At 37.6% G+C, this 25634-nt stretch overlaps 1 protein-coding gene and 1 long non-coding RNA gene across 2 annotated transcripts in view; both read right to left on the bottom strand.

Annotated features, from left to right (window-relative positions):
- LOC139150946 (actin, cytoplasmic-like) overlaps positions 1-8779 on the bottom strand; it is a 31526-nt gene extending 22747 nt beyond the window's left edge. Inside the window, exon 1 of the mRNA XM_070723430.1 lies at positions 8645-8779. Within this exon, the coding sequence (XP_070579531.1) occupies positions 8645-8764 (120 nt within the window). The 5' untranslated portion in view covers positions 8765-8779. The remainder of the gene's footprint in view (positions 1-8644) is intronic.
- Positions 8780-16317: 7538 nt separating this feature from the next.
- LOC139150947 (uncharacterized) lies at positions 16318-19888 on the bottom strand. Its single transcript, XR_011556304.1, has 3 exons — positions 19706-19888; positions 19093-19232; positions 16318-16840 (listed from the first exon to the last, which is right to left on the bottom strand). It is a non-coding gene; the product is annotated as an uncharacterized lncRNA (long non-coding RNA).
- Between the last annotated feature and the right edge of the window lie 5746 nt (positions 19889-25634).

Below are 25634 nucleotides of genomic sequence, written 5' to 3'. Positions count from 1 at the left end.
CTCTGCACTGCCAGTATCACCCACTATGGTACTGCGAATATTTGCTTGTGCGCCGAGTATGCAATATACGTAGGCTTCAAGACTTTCGTTGAGGCGAGCGAGACCGGCCTTTGTTAGTCCGGAGTCTCCTGTCAGAGGGATGAAACTATTATATTGTCCCTCCGATCCATCATTTCGGAAGAAATAGTAGTGCGGTCGTTCTTTGTCGGGCAGTACATGTTTTTTCTTTCCAAAAATGGTATGTGTATAGAAAACGCCTCCGTCGGCGGAGAGGAAAAAGTCCCGACCGTTGTATATCGCTTTTGGCTGTCGAACGGGACCACGATTAGTGTAATATTCATATCCATAACCAAGACCCTTATTTTGGCCTTTTCGATATCGAAAGTCGGACTTCGTTGGACTTATATTTCCAAATTCTGTACATAGAAGTTCATATTGGACGAGATTGTACGGATTGTCGCCCGCTTTGAAGGTGGGGGTATCGTCTGGAAGTGCAACCTGCATTTCGTGAAGGATACGACGTATTGTAAAATATACATGGAAACGGCAGAATGATCGTATTTGGGGCGGAAATTTCCCTTCGGAACCGAAGAGATGGGTGAATGATATACCACAACCAGTCGTGCTGCACCATACAGCGAAATTCAGTTGCTGGTCCCAGTATTTCATCTTTGGACTGCCCAGCCAGACATTACTTTCTTTTGCTGATCGATGAGTGATTACGTTATCTTTAAATATATCCCGTGGATGAAAGTAAATTTATCTGTCGGCGTTACATATATTTCTAAGTCCATGAGAATAGGTTTTATTCCCCCGTCCGGTTTGGAAGGAATATCAGCATGCTGTACTGTCGGTACGCTCGTCTTATTCAATTGAAAAGCAACTGGGAATAGGTCTGTACTCATTATTCGTGTTTCTATATACAGATAGATTTAAATGGAGGAGAATTTTCTCGGAATCCCTGTCGGAATCCCTATCGGTACGGTTCTGTTAGGGGTACTAACATTCCAGACTATGTTAATACTTTATTTCGGATTCAGGTTTAAACGAATTTTTTATTTTTTACTAAGAATAGATAACATACTGCAAACAATGGAGAATTTAATAAAGTCATCGGCAGCGGCAAATATGGCAGCGCCCTACCGGAACGGTTCCGAAGGGGCTTCGGCGCCTTCGGACAATAATCAATCCATAATAGAGACAAAACGTGAAAAAATACTCTGTGTCATCGCAAGTGGTCAAAGCAAGTTATTTTTTGGTAAGGAGATTTCAGTTGCTGACGTAGAAAAATGGAAAGATGAAACGGTGGTTAAAGCCTTCAAAATGTACGAAGCGAAATACAGTTCTCTTATAAGTGATACCATCACTCAAAGTTTCATAGATCTAGGAGCCCGCGCAATAAGTCAGGTAGTTCCAATCGATGATCGAGATAACTATGCCACTGATCTTAAAAAGGATTTTATTCTAAACAGTGAAATAAAACGATTATCAGGACGGATAGGGTACACGTGGGGGCCCCTGATTGCTCTAATTTCCACCGGTTTAATTACGGGTAAACATTTAAATTTTAAAAAAATCGGGCTTAATATAGTACCTGAAATAAATGGATTCAACTTCGCCGACTCAGCAAACGGCTCCGTCAGAGGATCCGTCAGGGACGATCCTAACACCAACACCGACACCTCCGACACAGCGCAACATAGAGAAAGTGTCGTTACCGACGAAGCATCCAGGGAGAGTTGCTTCAGGGAAGCGACTAGCGGAATGGAACAGGCAAAACAGGGAGAAGAAACTAAAAGCAATGGAGGGGGGGAGAGGGGGGGAGGGGAATGATGCGGTAGCAGACCTACCGCCTACAATGAAAGAACAGTGTGATAATAATTCACGCTGGTATAATAAATGTTATCTTGTTTTAGGAATTGTGGGAGTTTCATTGACTGCATTAGGGCTATATTGGGGGCGTGCTCGACATACCCCCTGTTCCGTCCGGCCTCCACAGAAAGCGAAAAAAACAGAGCACGTAGCAGCTCCATCCGGAACAGTTCCGACAGGGGAGGGGGAGGGAGAGGGAGAGGGGGGTGTTCCCAGCTCCTCTACATTGTATGAGATGGATTAACTCCCCATATTTTTTATTTTTATTTTTTTATTTTATATACTAGTCAGCAATCATGGATATTAAAACAGTTGTAAACACAATGTACGATGGTATTGTAATCGCAGGACTTGCGATGGGATATCTTATGATCTCCAGCAAATTTCTGAAAATAGAGGTTGGCGATCCAAGTCGTCCAAATTTGACTCGATTGGCAAAATTAGGCGGTGCGACTGCTGCCGCGGTAGCAACCAAAGATCTCCTTGAACAGAAAAATATTATTCCTGCAGAACCTTATACTTCGTAATAATAATATTCATCGAACATTTATACTTAGTAATATATACATACAACGTACAACGATGATCATTTGGATTGAAAGCAAAACAGGTGAACCTGTTACTGTTAATTTTACCCTTGTATTGACACGACACAGTTTACGAAGATAAGACTGCTAGAGTGCGGACTATATAATTCATGGCATAACATAACATCGACAAATAATGTAATAAAATATCAAGAAGGTGACCAACCGAAGAAGACTAAATCAATACGTCCAGGTAACTACAATATCGATACGTTAAACAAAGCAATCGGGTTGAAGCAAAAAATTAATTTTGAAAAACATCTGCCGACAAACCACGTTCTTCTAACTTTGGCTAAAGATGTTAAAGTTTATTTCAATGCTACAGGTAGCTTCGCCAACGTCGTTGGCTTTTCAGATAAGCCAGAGGACAACCCAGTTATAAAAAGTACTATGAGTCCGAAGAAAGTGGATTTCTTAACAGTCACTAAATATATAGTTCATTCAGATGTAGTCGATGTTACTGGAAATTATGTTTCATTTGGTTCGGGTGCCCCCGGAGGATACATACAGGGGAAAGTATCGAACTGTTTACAAATACTTCCCATCCGGGATACGAGAGAAATAAGTGAAAAGGTTACTTACGATTTTAAAAACGGAGCAATTTCTATGCCATTGAGAAAAGGGGGAGATTACATGAATTCAATGCGTATCTGGATAACAGATCAGGATGGGAACATGATCGATTTCAATAACTGGCCAATTAGCTTTTGTATTGAATTATTGTAGTCCCGAAGCGGGGCCGGTGCGTTCCGAAGGAACCCTATCGGAAGATAAACCATCCCACGACCAATCCTCCAGCAATATATATCATTTCATATTTCTTTTGCTCAGGACTGGGTTGATAATAATCTGAGAATTGAACTGCTTCGCCTTCGGAACGGCTTTGCACCGCTTCTGCTTCTTCCAGGATTTCTGCATCTGTATCTCTTAATTCTGCCGCAGCATGCGCATCCTTTGCTTGATTTTCTCTTTCCCAGTCAGCCTGTAGTAATCTTTTTTCTGACCAGACGTTGCGATCATGTTCAAATTTTTCTAATGCTTTATCATGTCGGACCTTCTCTTCAATAAGAGCGTCACCATTCCCAGAAAGCTTTTGTCCGATAATATTTCCTCCTGTGAATGCCGTTGCATTTAATACAGCACCGAGAACTGTCATTCCTATAGCTGAAGCCATGACTGTGTATTGTATATTACAAGGTATTATTTTAATTTTCACTGTATATAGGTCCCTACGGAGTATGACTGATCCAAGTGGCTTCGGTCTAGGTACAATTCGTATGCAAAATCTTGAGCTTGAAGATCTGAGTGATGTTAAAGTTAACAATAATACTAAGATGGCTGCTAATCATAATAAGGATTACGTCCTTCGTTATAAAGACCGCGAAAAATATTTCGTTTTAGCCAATGCCGCGGCGCCACCCCACGAACATGCTGTAGAATTTTCCGAACTTAAAGACATTGATGAAACTGTAATTGACGCCACAAAGGCTTCGAATGATCCTACTCCTTTTGCTCTGACATGGGATTCGGCTAGTCAGAAATTCATGCCTTATAATGTGCCGCGTAACATCTTAGATATATTGGATAGTGAAATTAGTGGTGGAGTTGCTGAACTGCCAGGAACTCCAAATGTGATTTATTTCGATAGCAATGTTAACAAGTACAAGTTGTTAGATTTTCGTAGTTGGCTTACTCCTACAAATCCATACATTGCACTTCTTGGTATACCAATTCATCTTAAAATTAGTCCTCTTAATACAATAATGAAGGCAGATAATACACTAAGAAGGTGGATAAACGAGGGGGAGAATTATTGCTCGTATACAGCTAGCGGAGTTCCAGTTAGATTATTTTGGGACACAACTTTAAAGAAACTGGGTCTGAAAAGCGTCGGTGATGAGGCAGCTGAATTAACTTTACAGACTGTAAATCAACAGATGACTGATAATATGAAATACTTCAACATGGTACAGTTCTCATTAGATGTGTAAAGTTAGCTACTGGAGATGAATTTGACGATTTGGTTGGATATTATGCTATGAAAACAGATAACAGAACAACTTGTGATATTATCATAAGTATTGATAAAGATCGGGGAGGGGAAATGAGTATTGAATGTTTTGTTGGTGGGAATAGAATAGAGAACGACTTAGGAACTACATTTGTACGTAGAGATAAAAGAGTGAACACTTTAGATATCAGTACCATTCATCTGAAACGTCTCATATTATTTGAAGTAATGGTCTTCCGTCACATTTTAAGTTCAGAGGAAATTACTAAAATTTTATCTATCAGGTGAACAAGTTCGCACCGATAGGAACTTCGTGTTCAACATCAGCTAGACTCCGCGACTGACTGACAACGGGGGTAAAAAAAAAGCTCCTTTATATAGGCTAGTTTGATGGTGATGACTCACACGGAATTTCCCGTACACCTTCGGAACGTGTATAAACATGCTCAGCAGGGAATTTCCCCGCTTAGTTCAGGACAATGCACTGCTGCGCGTGCGTGAGTTCGTATATAGGTCAGGGTTATACTTTAGTTACATGGATGGTTAATTTTTCCTTCGCTTCATGTAGATAAATGAATAAAATGGGGTGTAAAATTCTTACTTCATCCCAGTTGTCCACGTTTACTTTACTACTACTCTTATCATTTCAGGAAATAAACTCTTTCGATGCTTGTATTCTTTTGCAGAAGAGGTTGGGGTTGGGATTGGGATTGGTTTAAGCTTAAAAATAGTGTGCTTTGTGGAAGTTAAATTCTCTGTGTTTGTGATGTAACAGCGTAACCTCCGCCAACAAAAGGAAATGCTGGTATGCTAATGTTATATGCTTCCAGATATAGCATTCATATTTTGGCAGAGCGTTAATAGAATTCAGAATGTCTGAGGAAAAAGACTTAGGTGTAATTCTAGTCACCAACTTATCATTGAAAAATTTAAGATAATATTCTTCCCAAATATGAAAGGCTAAAAACTTTTGTCAAACTTTCCTACATGGAAATTCACCCATACTCTTAATAATAATAATAATAATAATAATAATAATAATAATAATAATAATAATAATAACAATTTATCTCTATAACGTCTAAATCCACATAAAAATAGTGATCAGAGACGCTTAAACTACACTTTTGAAAAAGGTATCAGTGCAAATTAAAGGCAATTTTTAAAAAGTAGACAAAATTGAAATTTCAGATAGACAAAAAAAATTAACATCAGTCAAAACCTAGAAAAGTAATTTTTAAAAATTCGAGTAATAAATTGTGTAAAGCCAGAGGACTGCAAATCCTGGTTCTAGAGAAACAAACTACCTAACATTTACCGATATTTGAATACAAATAGCCGCGTCCTTGGGCTAACTCTATCGGGAAAAAATAACTTTCCGATTATCGTGAAAACTTTACTCACTCTGATAGCCTCAGAATAAGCCCTACAAGTGGCAGACCAGATACATGTAAGAATTGTGAAAGATTGAGCGCTTTCTACCTTTAAATGCGTACTAGAACTCTGATGATCTTGTAATGTATTGTCTGCCTTGAAAGCATTGCAATCTTTGCATGTTTGTTCTGATAGTCTCCATACTGCCTATACCCTATCTGACCGTATGGAGATTTTAAGGGTGCTTTCATTTAATGTGAGAGGCGGATGAAACCGGAGCATGTCAGTTGTGTGAAATGATGTCCTCCTCATTCATATTTGTCAAATATGACTCTGTTTTTGATCCTCAAGTTTACTATGCCCTTGAAAAATCTTTCGATTTTGATACAGATATGTCGTGCACGCAAATTTCCAGACGCTAGGTTTTTAGAGACTTTAAGTTATTGATTGATTTTTATTCAACTTACATAGTTTACTAATGATACCGTAATTTCCAAGTTGTACACACTCTACCTGACCGTGTTACTTGAAAAAAATCTGTTATTTCACTTCCGGTATCGCTATCATTGCCATCGTTGTACGAGTTAGCAGAGCCTGTATCAATGTCACTGCCTACAACATTTGAAACATCATCATCATCATCATCATCATCATCATCATCATCATCAACAGCAGTTGCAATGTGAACTGATAGATCATGTTGCTTAGCAAATCGATGAAGCCAGTGATAAAAGCATTAAGTGATAAGAGCAAGGGTACTACCCTTGAGGCAGTCCAGTCAAGTGCTGATTCCTCAGATTGACATTGTTTCACAGCTACAACGAGAATCAAAAGTTCATAAAACACTTATTTCAACTTACACGCCTCACAAGGGTGTCGATTATTTGGGTTTATTGACAGGAGTATTGAAAAACGTAGTAGGAATAAATCCTCGTCAGAGATAGTTATACTCTGATAGTAAACTGTTTTACACGTCTGGTCTTATCTGCAGTCTGTGTTCACTTGGTGTCCTGTACTCAACTCAGCGTCTCGTACACAACTGAACTGCTCTCAGAATATCCAATGTCTGTCTTTGTACTTGTGTTCGGGTTAGTGGTTATCTTAATGAGGTCTGCAAACGTTGCGTAACATCTCCTCGCACATTTGTCTTGTCACTTCAAAATGAGACAGGTCAAGGGTCAAACTTTAATACACAACTTCATAACACTAACAGTCAAAAAGTATGCAATAATTCATGTCATACTTTCTTATTTCATGTGTCCAGTATTGTCTAATAAATACCGATACATGTCGAGTCATCAGCAGTCAATTTCGATGCTTGATAACTAAGTTTGCAATTCTGTCTAAACTTACAGGTTACTTACACCAGAGAAAGACTTTTCTCTACATTCAAGCTCTTTTTGGCATGTATATCACAAGCTGGTAGATAAATACAGCACCTCTCTTCGACAAATGATCGCTGATGGCATCAGTGACATTGGGCCTTAGTTAGTGACCACTACCTATCTGACTTACAGATTGATACATGGCGGGTGCCACATGTGGGGTAGGATGCGCTTACTATTTTCGAAATACCTGACATCACTTCTTGGTCTTTTAGCCAGAGGTCCATATATCTTTCTTTCATGAATTTGACTTTGTTGTGTGTACCGGTGCTTTAGTGTCTGTTCCGTGCTGTTTTGTGTCTATGTTTATAACTAGTATATTAAGATTTTTGACCTTGTGTTATGGATTACGGATTGGTATGATTGCGATTATATTAGGCAACAATGGGCTAAATATTGCAGGCTCTATCAAAGAAGGGAATTTTGAGTTGTAGTTGATGCAAAGAATAAAAATATAAAATCCATTATCCTCTAAACTTTATCGTATAGCACTTTTAATGCATAAAGTACTTATGGCAATGTGCTGACAACTTCAAGTGAAATTAGTGAAAATAAAATTCTGAGCTGTATTAAAAGTTAAAAGTTTCCTTCAACTATTGGTAACTCCATGTTTCTGTCCTTCTTTTACATGTGAATCAGAATATTGAGAACTTTTGTTCATTTTAAATATGTACTCTGCGACTTTTACCCTTCCGGGACAGGTTATCAGAATATTCCCAACCCCCTCATAATAAATGAAAGTTCATTAAAAAAGTTTGACTTTCCTGCATGCAGTTATAATCGTTACTACAGGAAATTGTGTATGCCTTGCAATACATCCTCCTCTGTTTCTCTTGTTGGAAGATTTAGATTTGACCTTTTTAAGGAAGTCTCTTGGTGGTGTAAGTGGTGTATTGACCAGGCAATTGCATCTGAGTGCTAATTGGACGACGGGAGCTGATGGCTCAGCAAGTGAAACAATTTAGTGCATTAAAGTAATTTGCGTCTCGAAAATGAAATACTCAAACCTTTGCTCAAATTTTAATCAAGCAAATTTTCAACCATTCTCTCTCAAAAATCGAGAATAAAAATCGAGGGCCACCATACAAATTTTGGTACCAGAGAAACAAAGTGACCAATATATTTAGTACCAAGATTTGAAATTCAAAATGGCCGCCATCCCTGTGTTATCTCTATAGGGAAAATAAACTCCCTAGTTTCACAAACTAAGCCGGCGAAAACTTATTTTACTCCATAAGCTTCAAAAATGAGCCCCCTTCAAAGTGGTAAGCGAAAAGAATGTTGTACAAGTTCGAGAGTCCGAATATCTGTCCCCGAGGCGTATTCTACCTTAATTAATGAAACCAATATTTGTGTTTGATTGTGGCTTCCCATTGGCTAAAATGCTAATATGTATGGACGAAGCAAATCCTTACTGGCATTTTCGGCCGTCCTACGACGGAAGGAAAGACGACACGGGGTGCGTCGTCTCCGGCGATACCGGCTTTGCACGTATCGGAGCCATTGTCCACAACCAATGTAGCGTCGTTACTCATATTGAGTAGCCGCTTGCGGTGCTTTCACGGACTGTAGCAATGGAAAATGAATAAGGCAAATTAAGCCAATTGTAGGAACAGAAAATGCTCGTTCTTGATCACTTTTTTTGCGAGAGAAAATTCAAAAAAGAAGAGTTGAAGAAATGGAGCATTTATAAAATTTGTACACCGAGACATATTTCCTTTCCTATTATAGTACTATTGCAGGGATTGTCCTGCGATGGTAAATCCGTTTGTTCAAAGTTTTCGGCAACAACCCTTCAACTGCAGATAATACCGTTTTCCATGGTTTCAATGCCCTATGATTGTGTTTAATGTTGAAATTGTGCAGCAGAAAGTCCGAGTTGAGCTGGGGATCGCTATTTTAACGAGTTGAATGACCGTTGTTGACCGCTCATAATGAACGTGTTGAGTAGGGCATGGTACCTACACTGTTGCTCATAACTATATCAATATTGTCTTTCAGACGGAATACGAGATAATCAACCGTGAAAAGCGAGATCAAATATCTTTTGCACTTGCTCTCTGAACCTTACGAGAGAAAATGCGCTCACTCTCTTACCCTTGAGAGCGCATTTCTGCATACCTGTGCGAAAAACAGCGACTCACCTTTACTTTGAAATGTAGTATTGCAGTATGATGTATCCAGGGACGAGCTGAATGCTAATATCTGAGGAAAGAAAAACAGTGACCATATATGGAATTCAGACGACCAGACGTCCAGACGACAACGGTGGGTTATTATGCCTGTAATAAAATGGTTACGTCACAGGGGTTCGGAAATGGTCATGGTGAAAAAGGAAAGAATAAAAACAAAAAAGTTGCTTAAAATCGTACTAACAATTAAAATAAAATAAAGAACTCTGTTCTCTTAATTGTTAATATTAAACATATAGAGCTTTTTGTGCAAGGGCGAATGTTCATAAATACCCTGGATAATCTACATACCAGGCTGTATGCAAATATCTTTACCCAGCTGTGACCTACCTTAATGATATGCTGGACAATAATATAGTGCGTCCTTGGATGTCCATCACAGTCAAGCCCCCTCTCTTTACAACCATATAGTTTAATATGGTTTCACCGATTGAGGCTAACGCGTTGATACGGACCATATTTTCCGACACGATGTGTGAACCCTCAAAAGTAAATATTCCTCATTACCAGTACCATGGAGGTTGTATCTTCGCTACCTCCATATCCTTATCCTTCTTCTCCCAAAGCAACCAGTGGCAGGACCTATAATACTTTCGTTCTCACTATGAACGTCAGGATTACGTACCCACGGAGAGCATAATCAGTGTCCGAAAACACACTTTACACTGCGGACTCACTCCTGCCTTTTATTATTACATGATGTTAACTCGCTCATCAAGATAATTCAGATTACTCGTTTATCTCAAGTGTTCCCTTATCGTGGCTTCTTTGTGACACTGTATGAACTTTTATTGTGTCTAAGATTTGTAAACCACTGACAACAATGTCTGACGTTAAAAAAAGAAACTGATTGAACTTTCCACGGCGTCTGTTATGTTGCACACAGTGTACGGAACGCGGCTTCTTCTTTAAATGGACCTTTTCTATTATCCTCGTTTTTTATAGATGCGGAATAAATGACACAGTTTGAAAGCTGCATGAATGTGGAACACAACGTTATGTAATGTACCACTTTTGCAAGGTTTTTAACGGCTCATTAAGTGACATGTCGACACTCAACTCAGACCATATGCATCCATGTACAAAGCACAACATTTCTGTGTTCTCCTTTCAAGCTTTTTTAGTAAACTGTACTCTCTGAATCCGGAAAATGCCTATTCTTCTCATGTAGAAACAAAAGGTTCTTCGTAAATTCGATGTACTTGTGTCGGTGGAATATGACTTGGTCTGAGAAAGCAGTCGGTGGACGAAGTCGTCTAATACTCAGGTGACTATACTAATAATAGACAGTGGCTACAAACAGTGAAGCATAACACTTCGGTGAGAGACCGTGTATAGAGTCCAGTGACATGAATTTTCATTGTTGGGGTAGAAATGTCTCTGCTTTGGAAAAGCGAGGTTTCCCGTATATAAAGCACTTTTGACGGGAGAAGTGTCTATGAGTCACGAGAAAGGCATCTGATAGATTAGACATATTATTGTCTTTATAGCAGATGGAATCTCGGGTTGGTAAATTAAACAGTGACAGGAAGCGGTGTCTCAGAGTTGAAAGCTTAGAAGAAATGCTATCTGACTATCTATAGTAAGACACTGTACTTATAATGACGTGATACAATAATATATTTACTAACATTCTCCCCGGCGGGAAAATTAGACCGTATGATTGCAAAATCTCATTGAACGAGTTAAAAACTAAGTAGTAAATTTGGCAGTGAAACTTTGTCGAAATTGGTACATGGTTATATCACTTTCATGCGGAGTAGTTTGGTTATCCATAGTCGCTAGGGTAAGTTGTACCTGAGTTCTACTTTACCGACATGCACAAATATAATTCTTGTTCAAGTTGAGATTAAAATGTGAAAGACAAGTGATAAACAACCGCTTCATGCTCGTCAGTTTGTGTAAAGTGGGATGAGAACTTAGTGTCAGCATAGACTCTCGAGAAAAACGTTTTTCTCGAGGGTCTATGGTGTCAGAAACTGTTGTCCCTCTCGAGAAAGTAGAGGCGAGTACTCGGCCTTATGAGGGCGTTTTTTGGGTACCCCAGGCAAAAAATAAGGCTCCGGCGGAGCGGGTAAACAGTCCCCCAATCGCCGATTTTTCCAATTTTTTTTCTCTCAAAATTCAAAAAAGTAATATTTGTTTGTGTGTCAAGCTTATATTGAAGAATATATTTGAGCTTTTTCCAGCATAAAACCGTTTAGTAGGTCAATATTTGGATGAAAGGCCTCCACAGGTAGGTAAGCTTAGTCAAAAACTTAGAGTGTTGCATTCCCTTTAGAAGCTATATAGCTACGAAACAATCGGGCATCTTCCCATAATTAATGGCGACCAGAACGGCAGAGAATTTCGTACTGAAACTCCTTTACTCCAGTGTACTTGTAGGGTCAATGAGCTGGGTGTTTCCATGACAATCCAAAGGGCAGAAAAAATTGTCTGTTTTGTTGCTTGTTTTTGTGCCCTGTCTGAATATTTTCCAGTATGGGTGGATCCTCTGTATAGATGAGTGAGTTGACTGTCATGCGGAGAGATTTCGTTTTCCACGGAGATAGTCCACAAAGAAGGAAGTGCCTGATTTTGAGTTGTCTTCAACTTGAGCATTACTCTTGTCTAATTTGATTATCTTGGGCTTCAGATTTGAAAGCTTGGTGAGAAATCAGTTTTAGCTCTCAATATATATCATATTCAATATCTGCTGAAACTTTGTGGAGATTAGATATTGCACTGTCATGCGGAGTACTTTGGTTATCCATAGTCGGCAGGGTAAGTTGTACCTGAGATCTAGTTTTCCGCCATGCAGAAATTCTCAAAAGTTGCAAAAACATAACTTCATAATTTGTGCTTCGTTAGAAGTAATGGATTAACATTATAAAGAACCTGCATGAGTTGTATGCAAATATTATCTATTGTTCGGGATGAGTTATGGGATGTTTCAAAGGCGCAGAAGGCATTCATCGTCTACGCAAAATATATAAATAGTTATGAAATGCGAACAATATTAATAAAATCAAATTGGCGTTTGATCAATCTTGAGCTTTCTATCCGGTTTGCACTGCCTAAAATCACCAAACACGTTCACCAGGTAAGGTAAGGTTAGGTTTTTTCTCTGCTCTGCTATACATGGAAAGTCACTGATCGCGTGCGTATCACACTTAACACAGTCATTTATGGCCTGTTCATGAAACACACTATATTATATTGGACACGTCATCAAACGTCTGTGATAAGTGTCATTCATAAGAATTTGGTGACTCTTCCATGCACTGCAGAGTAGAAAGGAGACTTCAACTCTATTGAATCCGTTTAGTGAATTTTCAGTTGCAGGGCGGAAAGGAAGCTCAGCCTTGAGCAAACACCAATCTGATTTTATGATGCATCCACATTTTAAAACTCGTCACTAAAAAGAAGACTGCAAGCAATGTTTGGTGACAAACTTGTGTTTATTCGACCTGGGAAATTCTTATGGCTAGCTGAGGAAGAGACCGGTTCAGATAGTCATATCTTGAATATTACCAATACAAATTCTGACAGTGAAGGGAGTGGAAATGAAATGGAATCACAGTCGATGACAACAGGCTATGATAGCAGCCAAGATGAAAAGCTTGAGATGATTCATACTGCAAAAAATATTCAGAGTATTCTTGAAGAAACTGAAGGTGTTAATAACTGGCTTCCGAGTGCCGAAGACCTTTCGATCCAACAATTTGAAAGTAGAAGTTTTGTACCCACAAAGCTGTTCAATTCCCTATAACTTTCTTTCAAGTGAACGTGTGGATGTCCCAGCAGATGTAGAACTCAAACTGTTATCGATCTGTCAGGACTTAATATTCTTGTCAACTGGAGGCCGAAAAGTCACCCCAAAACACCGTTCTCTCGGTGTGGCTGTGCGTCACTTGACCTACAGTGTCATTGAGTGATTTTGGCTGATGATAGCTTCTTTATAGATATCAACTTCAGAACTTCTCGACCATTTTGATAGTCATAATAAAAGACCTGGTGGTATAACATTTTTAATTTCCTCTAACAAAAGTGTGGTGCGAACGGCTCAGTCTTAAGGAGATCAAATACGATAGAGTTGACATTGCTGCCAACCGGACCACGTGTCACAGGGGCATACATTAAAGGCTTAGATAGGAGATGAAAACTGAGCCAGGTCATATACTAACATTAAATGGTCCTCGCAAAATTGATTACTTAAGAGAACAGAGAAATAGAACTCAAAGAAATCATGGCAAACCATGAAACTCGATTTTACACAAGATCTACGTCCCCCGCCCTAGAAGTAAAAAAGTGTAAAAGCAGAAGAATTCTTCATGGACAACTGATTTGGCAAATCTATTCAAGTTCTTTGAATGTGTAATTCTTAGAGAATAATTATTCTTGTTATGTACATGTACATGTACATGTACATATAAATGGCACCATCACCATCACCATCACCAGCGTCCATGACAATACCAGTCGTACGACCAGAGGCATACAGGGACAGTACAATCTGGATAGCTACATACATGGCTGGTGTGTTGAAAGTTTAAAACATAATCTGCAATAGGGATATGACTTACTTTAAATTTCCAAAAGTCGCTGGTCTTATTGCAAAACCCTGAGATGTCGCTGGCCTTGTAGCAAAACCTTGAAGTGTACAAACAGATTTTTTGCAGACTTTGATAAATGATGCACTTATTATGGACGAGTAATGCTAGACTGTCCAACAACTTGTTTGAAAATAATCTTCCATTCCTACGGCGAATATCCAAAAGTGAAAACCTTGACGTTTTACAACACAGTGTAGTTTCATATCTGAAAGTTATGCACTTGTTAGTTAGAAAGTATTTTATTCTTATTGAAGTATTTTTTTTTGATCTTCATCTTGTTGTTATACCAGATGATCAAATCCTGCTTCATTTGCCCAACTAGTGTTCTACTGCTTGTTAAAAATTCATAACATAATAATAACTTGATGATATTTCACAGATTATGGCATTGATATTTTGACCAAAAAAAAGTCAACTGTGTCTTTTTTCTCTGTTGGCCCTTTGGATCGCTTGAGGGCGCTTGTAGAGTATACCTCGTGGTGCAGATGGACTTAATTTCTCTACGTTACGTTACGGAAGAACTGGAATTTCAAGTAAAATTTCAAGGGAAGAGTAGCATACTTTGTTCAACCCAGACCAAATGGAAGTGAAGGGTATGGAATAGTTTTATTCATCTGTCCAGGCCTTTGTAGAGGGGCTCAATTTTGATGATTTCAGTGATGTAGATATTGATTGCTCTGAATTAAACTGTCCTATAGATATGAATGAATTCTAAGATAGTGTAAATAAGTTAAAACAAAGCTCCTGGAACAGATAATATTCCTGTGGAATTCTGGAAATATGCATCCCTGGAAATGTATGATATGCTTCATGCTCCATTTTGTTTTTCCCAAACAATAAGCAGTAGGTATAATTAATCCGATTCACAAAAAGTTGGTTTGACAAATATAGTAAGTTGGTGGAAGCTCTAAGTGGTTTTCGAAGAGAAGTACCATTGATAATGTTTTTATTTTACGTACTCTTATTGAAAAATATGTATTTCATTTAAATAGTCGTTTCTACTGTGCTTTCATAGACTTTGAAAAGGCTTTTGATAGGATTCACCATTATTCATTATTTTATAAACTGGCCAAGAAAGGGATAAGGGGCAAATTTTTTTCATCTCTTTACTCTATGTATTCACGTGTGAAAGCTGCTGTAAAATCTCCCCAAGGTATTAATGATTTCTTTGAAATCAGTACTGGTGTACAACAGGGATCTCCACTTTTGTTTCGTTTTTATATTATGACTTAGAAGAAGCATTGGAATGTGGTATTGAAACTGCTGTGTACTCTTATACGTTAAAGCTTCTGTACTTGTTGTATGCTGATGATCTGTCTCTTTTTAGTAGCACTCTTATTGGTTTGCAGCGACTCTCTAACCGTGTTTATGATTATTGTAAACGTTGGAGGTGGATAGTAAACCTTGACAAAAGCAAAATAATTGTGTTTCGAAGAGGAGGTCGCTTAAAAAAGACCGAGAAATGGTACTGGGGAAGTAAAGAAATTGAAGTAGTCTTCAAAGTATAATTAATTAGGGGTTATTGTCTCAAGTTCAGGTGTCTGGTATCAGGCACAAAAACACATTGCAGATCAAGCTAGGAAGGCTTTGTACAATCTTGAGAGATTTAATGGGCTTCATCCTAACATTGCATTTCACATATTTGATTGTAAGGTATCCTTCTTTACGGTGGTGCTATTTTGGGGACACGAGATTGTGCCGATGTTGAAAAAATACTGCATAAATTCTGCAAATTTCTGTTAGGTGTAAATGTGAACACAACAAACTCTGCTGTAAGAGGAGAATTGGGAAGATATCCCATTAAAACCTACTTTGATATGTTGATATGGAAATTTAACGTTTTTGGATAAGATATCTTCATCCTGAATGCTCTGAAATTGCCTATGATTGTTACAAGTACCAGTATGATCGAGCAGAAAAAAGTGTAAACTGTTGGGCTTTATATGTAAAATATTTGTTGTATAAATATGGTTTTGGTGACTTTTGGATAAATCAGAAAACAATTGATTGTACGTATTTACTTCAACAGTTTAAAGAAAGGTGTTGTGATATCGCAATGCAAGAATTGCAATCTGAAATAGAGAGTAGCTGTAGTGGTAAATTTTAAACTTGCTTTCAAATGTGAGAAATATCTTACATGTAAATGTATTCAGACTGATATATTTCACAAGGCTTTAGCCCGTCTTCGGGTATCATCCCATAATCTTTTTGTGCAAAAAGGAAGAGAACTTAGAATTCCACTTGAAGAGAGATTCTGTCCATTTAACTGTCATTGTATAGAAGACGAATTTCACTTTGTCCTGGTTTGAATACTCAATATGAAAATATCAGAGCCCGTTTTATTCCTCAATTTTATTACACACCTGCTATCAAATGGAAATTTGGCCAATTATCAGAAAATGAAAGCATCTTAGAAAATCTCGCAAAATATGCATTCCATGCTGTTAAACAACGTCAGCGTCTTCTTGGCAATGGAAAATAGAAATGTAACTTTACTTGACACCTCAAGTGACCGTAACTTCTCAATATGAAAATTGTATATACACTAAGGCCGGTGGCCTTTAGTACTTAATTAATATGATGATGACGATGATGTTTCTCCGTTGGCCTTGGGGTTCAAGTGAACTTCCGTGAGCAGAACTGGATGTTCCTCTGGAGCCACACGCAATTCATTGTAGAAAGTATGATGTCAGATCTTTTCCGTTTCGTCCCAGTTGGTTACAATACCGAGTTCAACTGGATATTTTAGAGTAGGGATACCTCTCTTGCTCTGTGCTTCATCACCTACGTAGCTGCCTTTCTGACCCATGCCAACCATGACACCCTAAATCAAAGCGATATGCATATCTGTTATAAGATTTCATAACTTTACTGAATATTGTTGTAGCCGGAGTGTTTCCAGCAGACATAAGAGAGCAATACTTTTGACTTGTTAAGTAGACCATTTTCTTCAGTTTGTTATAGAATAATCAGTACAGTGTTGATATGGACGGCCGAAGTGTGTATAGATAATTAAAATACGCGCACTGCAAGCAAAACACACAGCAGTTTATTTCAAATCTCATCGCTCTACCTGCATCGACGCGAGTTTTGGGTGCGAAAATCTTATGATGAATTTTGAATTCAACTTAACATTAAAATGATACATCGCTCAACTAGGTTGTTGGAAGTTAAATAGCCTGTAGAGTAATAACAAAAAATATATTTAAAAACAAAATAAAGAATGTTGATCGCGTATAATGCATATTCATAGATACTAATTCAATTCAATTCAATTCAATAGAACTTTATTTATCCCAAACACGGGCAATTAAAAGCGTGGCTCAAATACAACATCAAAAATATATAATAAAAAATTACAAAATGGTAGGAGACGCAGGACTATATAAAAAAACAGTTTAGGAATAATGTAAAAGCCGCACAGCGGTTGGAATGAATGACAACTTGCGCCGGTTTGACCTGCAAGCCGGGTATCTAAAACGCCGACCAGAGGGAAGTATGTCGAACTCTGCTGATAAAATATGATCACTAGACAAAAGAATTGAGCGGGCTTTCCTGAGTACTTGCTGATTATGAAACGTAGAAAGACTTCTCTGGGGTATACCAATTAGTTTCGAGCTAAGTGAAACAGTTCTATCAAGTGAAGTTTTGTTTTTAACAGACAGATTTTGATACCAACAAATGAATGAAAGTGAAATAACGCTTTCAATGTAAGATTAATAAAAAAGAGATAAAATTTGTCTATCAACCATGAATGAACGCAGTTTCCTTAAAAAGTACAATCTTTGCTGCCCCTTCTCAAGATAGCATCGGTGTTATGATCCCATTTCAATTTGTTGTCAAATTTTGAACCAAGGTATGTATATTTCGAAACAATTTCGACATCTTGATCGTGAACAATGGACGTAGGAGGGTTGCGTTCTTGCCTCCTAAAATCAATTATCATTTCCTTAGTTTTCTTAACATTTAAGTTTAGATACGAATTATCACACTACTCAACAAACTCGCTAAGAGCGGGACCATGATGACATTCTGATGGCATTCTAATGTAGCTGGTGCAAATTTGCGGACGCCTATTGATGAAATAAACTCCCTTCCCGTTTACAAAATTAGTATTGTTTGTCATCTGCGTTTGACATGTGCACAGTATTCACTGAGTTGCAGATACTTTGAACGCCTAATTTTATTTTCATTGGATTGATCTTTGGGTATGAGTCACCATTTCTTAGTACTTGCTGTGGTGCGATTAAAACTAATTTTGCCGCAAGCATTTCGGTACAATAGACATTTTCTGTATTTTACGATAGGGCATTTTTGTATAAGGATTCGATTTTAAGTTACTGTCTCAAGCTCGGAAAAGAACAACTAAAATTGACGTAAGTATAATAGTTCTAGCTTTTTGGAAGTTATTTGTTTATAGATAGTTAAAGGCTTTTCTAGCATGTCGACCACAGGGTGACAAAATATATCAAACAGACATATGTAATGGATATACCCGGACAATGAATTCTCGAGGTCCCGCTATTTTAATATGCATAGTTTTACAGGTTAAACATCTTGGCTGACCAAGAGTGTTTATTCAGACCATTAATTTAGTCTACATTGCCGAACTTACCAGGTCATGTGAAAGGGATGCTGCAGGTCGAAGGGCAGTAAGTTTCAAGTTATATCCGGACTTTTCGACAGACAAGATTTTTCAAGGCAATATTATGATTCTCTGGAGATTATTCAGTTCAGCAAACCATTTAGAATCGTCATTCTAGGTACCCCACCCTACCGTCTCAAAATGACAGCACCTCTACCACCACAAGTGCGGATTTGATATTACATTCATTGCTTTGTAGCCTAACATCTTTGCATACATGCATGAGAGGATTGTCACAGTTGCATGGTGGTGTGACACTCACACAGTGACTGCAGACCATTGAATCTAAACACTGATTTGACAACAAAATATGGCTCTAGGTTTGCTCTACAAGTGAAAAGATTAAGAGCATGAGAGACGAAAGCCACGGTCATGTTTTATTGCAGTATCTCATGCACCAAAATGTTATTATGAACAAAGAAACTCCTTACCTGGTGACGGGGGCGCCCTACGATGGATGGGAAAACGGCACGTGGTGCGTCGTCACCAGCAAAACCGGCTTTGCACATACCGAAGCCATTGTCCACGGCCAATGTGGCAACGTCGTCGTCACACATGTTGATCGGCTATGCTAAATATTAAAGGATACCATTGAAATTGTTGTACAGATTTAACAAATGGCTAGGTACAACAGGTTTGACGTTCTACACCTAGATATACTATCTTTCCTATCCTAGTGGTATTTTAAATATTTTGCTGCTGCAGTTGGAATTTATAAAAACCTGTTCCACCAAAACTTCAGCTGACCAGATAATATCGGTCTTCAAATTTGCATTTGCATTCGGTTAAGTCAAATTTTAAAATTGTGCCACAAAGTGACCGCTACTCAAATTATAGTTGTGGGCACTTTCCAATGGATGTTGTTGGTGCTGCCTTATAAATCATCATTTTCATCCGAGCGTGATATGAGATGATCGCCGGTAAGAAGATCCCTGAAAACAGGATCGAATATCATTTCTCTGAACCAGGTGTGTTGAAAAATATGCTCGTTCTCTTATCGTGGCGATAGTACTTGTGCTTACTCGTGTAAAAACGGCTACTCACCGTAACTGTTAGATGAAATGTTGCAGTACGACTCAACCAAGTCAAAGCTGCTTGCTATAAATATATGACGAAAGCAAATCATAGACCATATATGGAATTTAGATAAGCTAGAAGGTAATGCTTCGCTGGACAATAAATAGTAAATTGATTGCAATACGTTAGCCCTGTAAATAGAAATGCCCCGAAAAATCCCGTGACGTAACACAGCTTTCAAAACCACTGAGGAGGAATGAAAACTCTTGTTTGAACTTGAACCTGACACAAAAAGACAAACCCCTTGCTTTTTCAACAAAGAGGAAACCAAACAAAAGGAAGTAGGTGTTCTGAAGTCATGATGCTTTCCCTTATTGGCATTTTTCGTCTTGTCCTGCATAGAAATAAACGCTAAAAGATACATATTGACCAAAAAGGTTAATATCAGCTCAAGACGAGAGAACAGTGCTGTGGAAAATTTCGTTTTTTATTTATTTCACATGCTGATCAACGAAAGAACAGATCTCGAAAAAGTATCAACTGAAGCATCAGAAAACCTATAATAAAAAATTTAAAGGTAAGACCATCCAAGAATTATCTAAGAAAAATAACTGAAAATCTAAAAAGATCGAAAATGACACACATGCACATATTTAATTTTTTTTATGCATGAATGCGTACAAACTATTGCAACATATACAGATATAGGTACAGAAGATAAGTTATAAGGATTTCATGAATGGCCAAGGATGAATAATGTTGACATACATCAAAGTGTTTCCATTTTTTTCAGACTACCTTTTTGACTGTAGAGAAACGTCGAGGCTTTTTTATTGCATTTGGCGGCAATAACATAACATAAATAGACTTTTTCTCATGCAGTGAAGGCACATATACTCAATTCGTTCAGTCATTTAAATTCGAACCCTTTCAATCATCCAACATATGGGGAATTTATTGATCGATTCTGGTGCTTTGAAAATTTCGGCAGACGAATATAAAAACATATCGTGAGCGAAGTAATAAATAACAAATTAACATTTTAACATATCTGAATGAGTTTTATTCAGATGTTACCTATTGTTTTTGATGAGGTATTTCATGAGCATGTTTCTAATGAATGGTTTTTTTGTGCATAATCAATTATTGCGTGATATTACGCACTGAAAAGTTGCCCTTTAATCAACACAGTTTTTTCTAGTGAAGAAAAATAGAGAAAGGCATACGTAATATCTTTAATTATTCACTGTGTATGGAATTCTGACGAGTAGATAAAACGCCATGGACTGAATGTTTGAACCCAATGCCGCATGCGCACACTGGTTAGCTGACCCTATTAGTAATAATGCCTAAATAATTAACACGATTGGAACTAATTTGGGATAATTGGATTTTCATATTTTGCAAATTTCTCAAAAGTGTTAGGTGCCATATAGCTGAATGTTGAAATTTCGCAAATAACTCATAAAAACAAGTGTGTAATATAAAAAGAAAAGCAGATGAGATTACATTTGTAGATGAAATCGACATTACTTCACCATCCAATTATCCCAAATTAGTTCCAATCATGTTAATTACAATTCTTTTTTTTACGAATGAATAGAGGAGAGAGGGCATATATTTTTAAGTCATTGCGCCTTTCATATATAAATCATAAAACATTGCTCTCAAAAAGTGCTAGTAAGACTTGGTAAAGCCTTCGAGATTGTCTTTATTGATGAGCTATTTGATCATGTTAAACAGCATACATATATCTCTTTTTCACAACATGGTTTCATCAAGTGGACATCAACCAAAACTAATTTTGTTGGCCGTATAGAATTTTTATGTGAATGTTTTGATAAGAAGACAGGAGTAGGGATAGCATCAATGTTGATGTTTGTACGAGATTTGATTCGGTCAATCAAAGCCTTCAATTCTTGTGAACGGAGTTGGGCGCCATTGCAAGTTCTCTTGTCAAGAGCTTCCGTTACTTCGGCAAACAGCAAGCAGTAACATGTACAGTAGTTGACACCTGTTTTTCTAGGCTTGATACAGCTTCTTTTTCGTATTTCAAGGATCACTAATTTGTCTCCTTACGGTCACTGCTTACATCCTTCCATCATTTTTAGCTCCGCTGTCAGCGACGCGGAGCTTATCAAATAAGCTGATTTTCCGTCTTCGTCTGTTATTGTGTTCGTCGTCGTCGTCCATCCGTTGTCCCTCGTCCGTAAAAATTTGCCTTGTCCTCTAAAACTGGAAGTCCGATTGCTTTTAAATTTCATATGCAGTTCACGTAGGGTGACCTCACTTACTTCAGTTTGTCCAAATCATAGTGAAATTTGCATATTTGTATTTATGGGGCATTTTGCTTTTGTGGTAAAAAATCTTCTTCTCTAAACCACATGTCTGATTGCTTTGAAATTTCATATGCAGTTCACGTAGGGTGACCTCACTTCAGTTTGTCCAAATCATAGTGAAATTTGCATATTTGTATTGTGGGGGCATTTTGCCTTTTTTGGTAAAAAATCTACTTCTCTGTAACCACATGTCTGATTGCTTTGAAATTTGATATGCAGTTTACGTAAGGTGAGTTCAGTTAGATTTGTTCAAATTGTGATGAATTTTGCATATTTGTATTTTTAAGGCAATTTTTGTCATTTTTGGTAAAAAAGTTCTTTTAAAATCTTCGAAACTACAGGTCATATAGCTTTGATATTTAGTATTTAGGTCTCTAGGGATGATCTATTTCAGATTTGTTTGAATTGTGCAGAAATATGGAAATTTGTATTTTTAAGACAATTTTAGTCATTTTTGGTCAAAAAATATGTTTCACCTAAGCCGTTTTTCTGACAGCTTTGATAATTTGGTATAAAGGTTCCTACAGGTAAATTAAATGTGACATATTGAAATTATGATGAACTCTACAATTTGGTGTTTTGGGGACAATTTTTCGCCATTTACGTGGATGGATGAAATCAAACACGCTGGTATTGAATGATGATAAAACAGAAGTAATTCACTTTTCATCACGTTTCAAGAAAGATACAGATTGTCCAGATAGTTCAAAATTGGAGATTTAGAAATACTTCCATCTAGTACGATACACAATCTTGGTGTTGCGTTTGACTCTGATGGTTTTATGACGAGTCAAATAAACAACGCATGTAAATCGGCGTATTTTGCCTTACATAGAATAGAGAAAATTCGCTCCCTGATAGATACTCCGACAACTGAGAAATTAGTTCACGCGTTTGTAACATCGCGTTTAGACTACTGTAACAGCTTGCTATATGGAATCAGTCGCTACCAACTACAAAAGTTACAATCTGTACAGAATGCTGCAGCTAGACTTGTTACCGGTACTAGGAAATTTGATCATATAACACCTGTCTTATATAAGCTCCATTGGCTACCAATAGAGCAAAGAATTCAATTTAAGCTCATTCTCATGACATTCAAAATTATCTTCGGAAAATGCCCAGACTATCTCCATTCACTAATAGACGCCTGTGTTTCCAATCGCACCCTTCGCTCATCGGACAAATTCGTTTTACTGAGGCGCGACACTAACAAGACAACTAAAAACTACGGCTACCGTGCCTTTTCAGTCTCAGCACCGATTTTATGGAATGGTCTCCCTTTTAATGCTGATATAAACTGTACTATTGATTCTTTTAAGCGTAGTGTTAAGACATACCTTTTATAGGAATATTACAAAGTGTAATTTTGTTTTTATTTGCGAGACAGACATTTTATTTTTTATGTTTATCTTTTCAGAAATACATTTTTAGTCATGTAAAGAGCACTGAGACGCAGTGTAGTGCGCTTTTAAGAATTATACCACTCCTGGTCATGTGACCCATTGTTCTTGCCATACATTTATCCCTGAAAACACGACTGACACCTATTGTTCTTATGCAAAATAAGTAATCAGTCATACTTTTATTCATATGTAAATAAGTAATCACCACACTTTAATGAAAGAAAATCATTATCGTATCAATAAAAGTGTAGTGATTACTTATTTAAATATGAAAAAAAGTATGACTGATTACTAATTTGCAAGAGAACAATAGGTCTAGTCGAGATGTCTAAAGCATTCACACACATTCAATAACAAAATGAAGACAATTTGTTCAACTGATATGTTATAATAGCATCATATTTTATAATTCAATTTTAACTTTCTTTTGACCATGCTCAATGTAAGCAACATGATTTGTTGATGAAGACTGTCCATCTTTAGATTCGGCGTCTTCTTGGGTTGGACCAATCTTGTCTGTTTTGTTACATTGTTTTGTCGTAACTTGAGAAACTGGTTTACTTACAGATTCCTCTGATTTAACACTAGATGGAGGTGGTAGTAATATATTCGACACATGCTTTTGTTGTGCAGTAGACATACATTTGAGGCGCGTAAACCGTCATCTGATCTGTGACCTGTTTGTTCTTTGATAAGCTGCTCATCGAATCCCTGATGGTACAGAGATGTTGCCGCATTCACCTGAAATTATCAAACACAAGACATATGTGACAAATATCATGGAAATAAGTACAGCCTTTTTGTAACGTTTGTGGAATAGTCGAAAGAAATTCTGTGATACTGCCGCACACACAACAAATTGTTTTGGTCAATGAATTTAATTTTATAACTTTACAGAATTCGTTTTGTGTATAAATATTTTAGTAAAAGAATAAATTACCTTGCCAGAATATCCAGTGTGCTGGCAGTCTGGCCAAGCCATCTTGCACATTTGCTTTGTGTAAAGACGTATATTTTCTGGCAGGAGAACTTGATTATCCGTTGGCAAGGGTCATCGATAGTACAATCCCGTCCGGTGTTATCATCGCCAAGTATTTTTTTATAAGTTGAAGTACACATCGTGGATTTTATGCGCTCCGTAGTAGCGGCTGCTTTTATAGGGCAATTTACCCATGTAAAATCCACTTTGATTGTTTTTACGTGGCCGTCCATGGAACTCTAGGAAGTATCTTGGGTCATCAGATCAGACAAGTTGACAAGGTCCATCTTGACCAGTCGAAAACACGAAAATGGTATTAAAAGCCTGATGCATCCACGAGGCAATCACATGCATCTACAGATTGAATTTTCTTCTCGCTAGCCAATAGCCAACAAGATAGAGTAAGGCAAGCCATTTTATTTATCAGACTTAAATAGTTTCCTTCTACACAGGTGCATTATACCACCCAGTAGCCCTTATTCAAATGCAGATTTGCGGTTGACCAGAGCCCTTGTCCTACTTGTCTGGGATAGGTCATTCTCCCAAACTCGCATGCCAGGTGCACAATGACCTTTGTGAACCTTTCGACGTACAATGGGTCACTCCATTCCATTGTGAGTATTCAAATCAAAAGTAGACGATTTATTGACAGTAATTTTCAAATTTTAGAGAAGATTGGCCTGTTTTTCGTGGTATAAGTCGTTAATCGCACCTCGTAGGTGAGCTGTTACAGTTGTAATCACCACACTTATGGTCAGGAACTTGTAAACATCACGAGGCCGAAGGCCGAGTGATGTTTACAAGTTCCTGACCATAAGTGTGGTGATTAAAACTGTAACAGCACACCTACTCGTGCAATGAACTATACATAAAATAATAATAATAATCTTTGGTCAAAAACTGTGTTTCCCAAAAGCTACTGGTATGATAGCTTTGATATGTGGTATACAGGTTCCTACTGATGAACTTAATGTGATATATTGAAAGTCTTATGAAATCTGCAATTTTGCATTTTTTGACAATTTTTGCCATTTTTGGTCAAAAAATTTGTTTCTCAAAATTGCTCGTGTGATAGCTTTGATATTTGGTATACAGGTTTCAAGGGATTATTTTAATATGATATATATTGAAATAATAATGACATCTGCAATTGTTTTTTGCCATTTTTGGTCAAAAAATTGATTCTCAAAAAACTACTTGTCTGATAGCTTTACTTGACATGTCCCTGGGGA

This window comes from Ptychodera flava, chromosome 15 (assembly GCF_041260155.1).
Source record: "Ptychodera flava strain L36383 chromosome 15, AS_Pfla_20210202, whole genome shotgun sequence".
Lineage (NCBI taxonomy): Eukaryota > Metazoa > Hemichordata > Enteropneusta > Ptychoderidae > Ptychodera > Ptychodera flava.
This window is presented reverse-complemented; position numbering and strand designations above follow the sequence as displayed.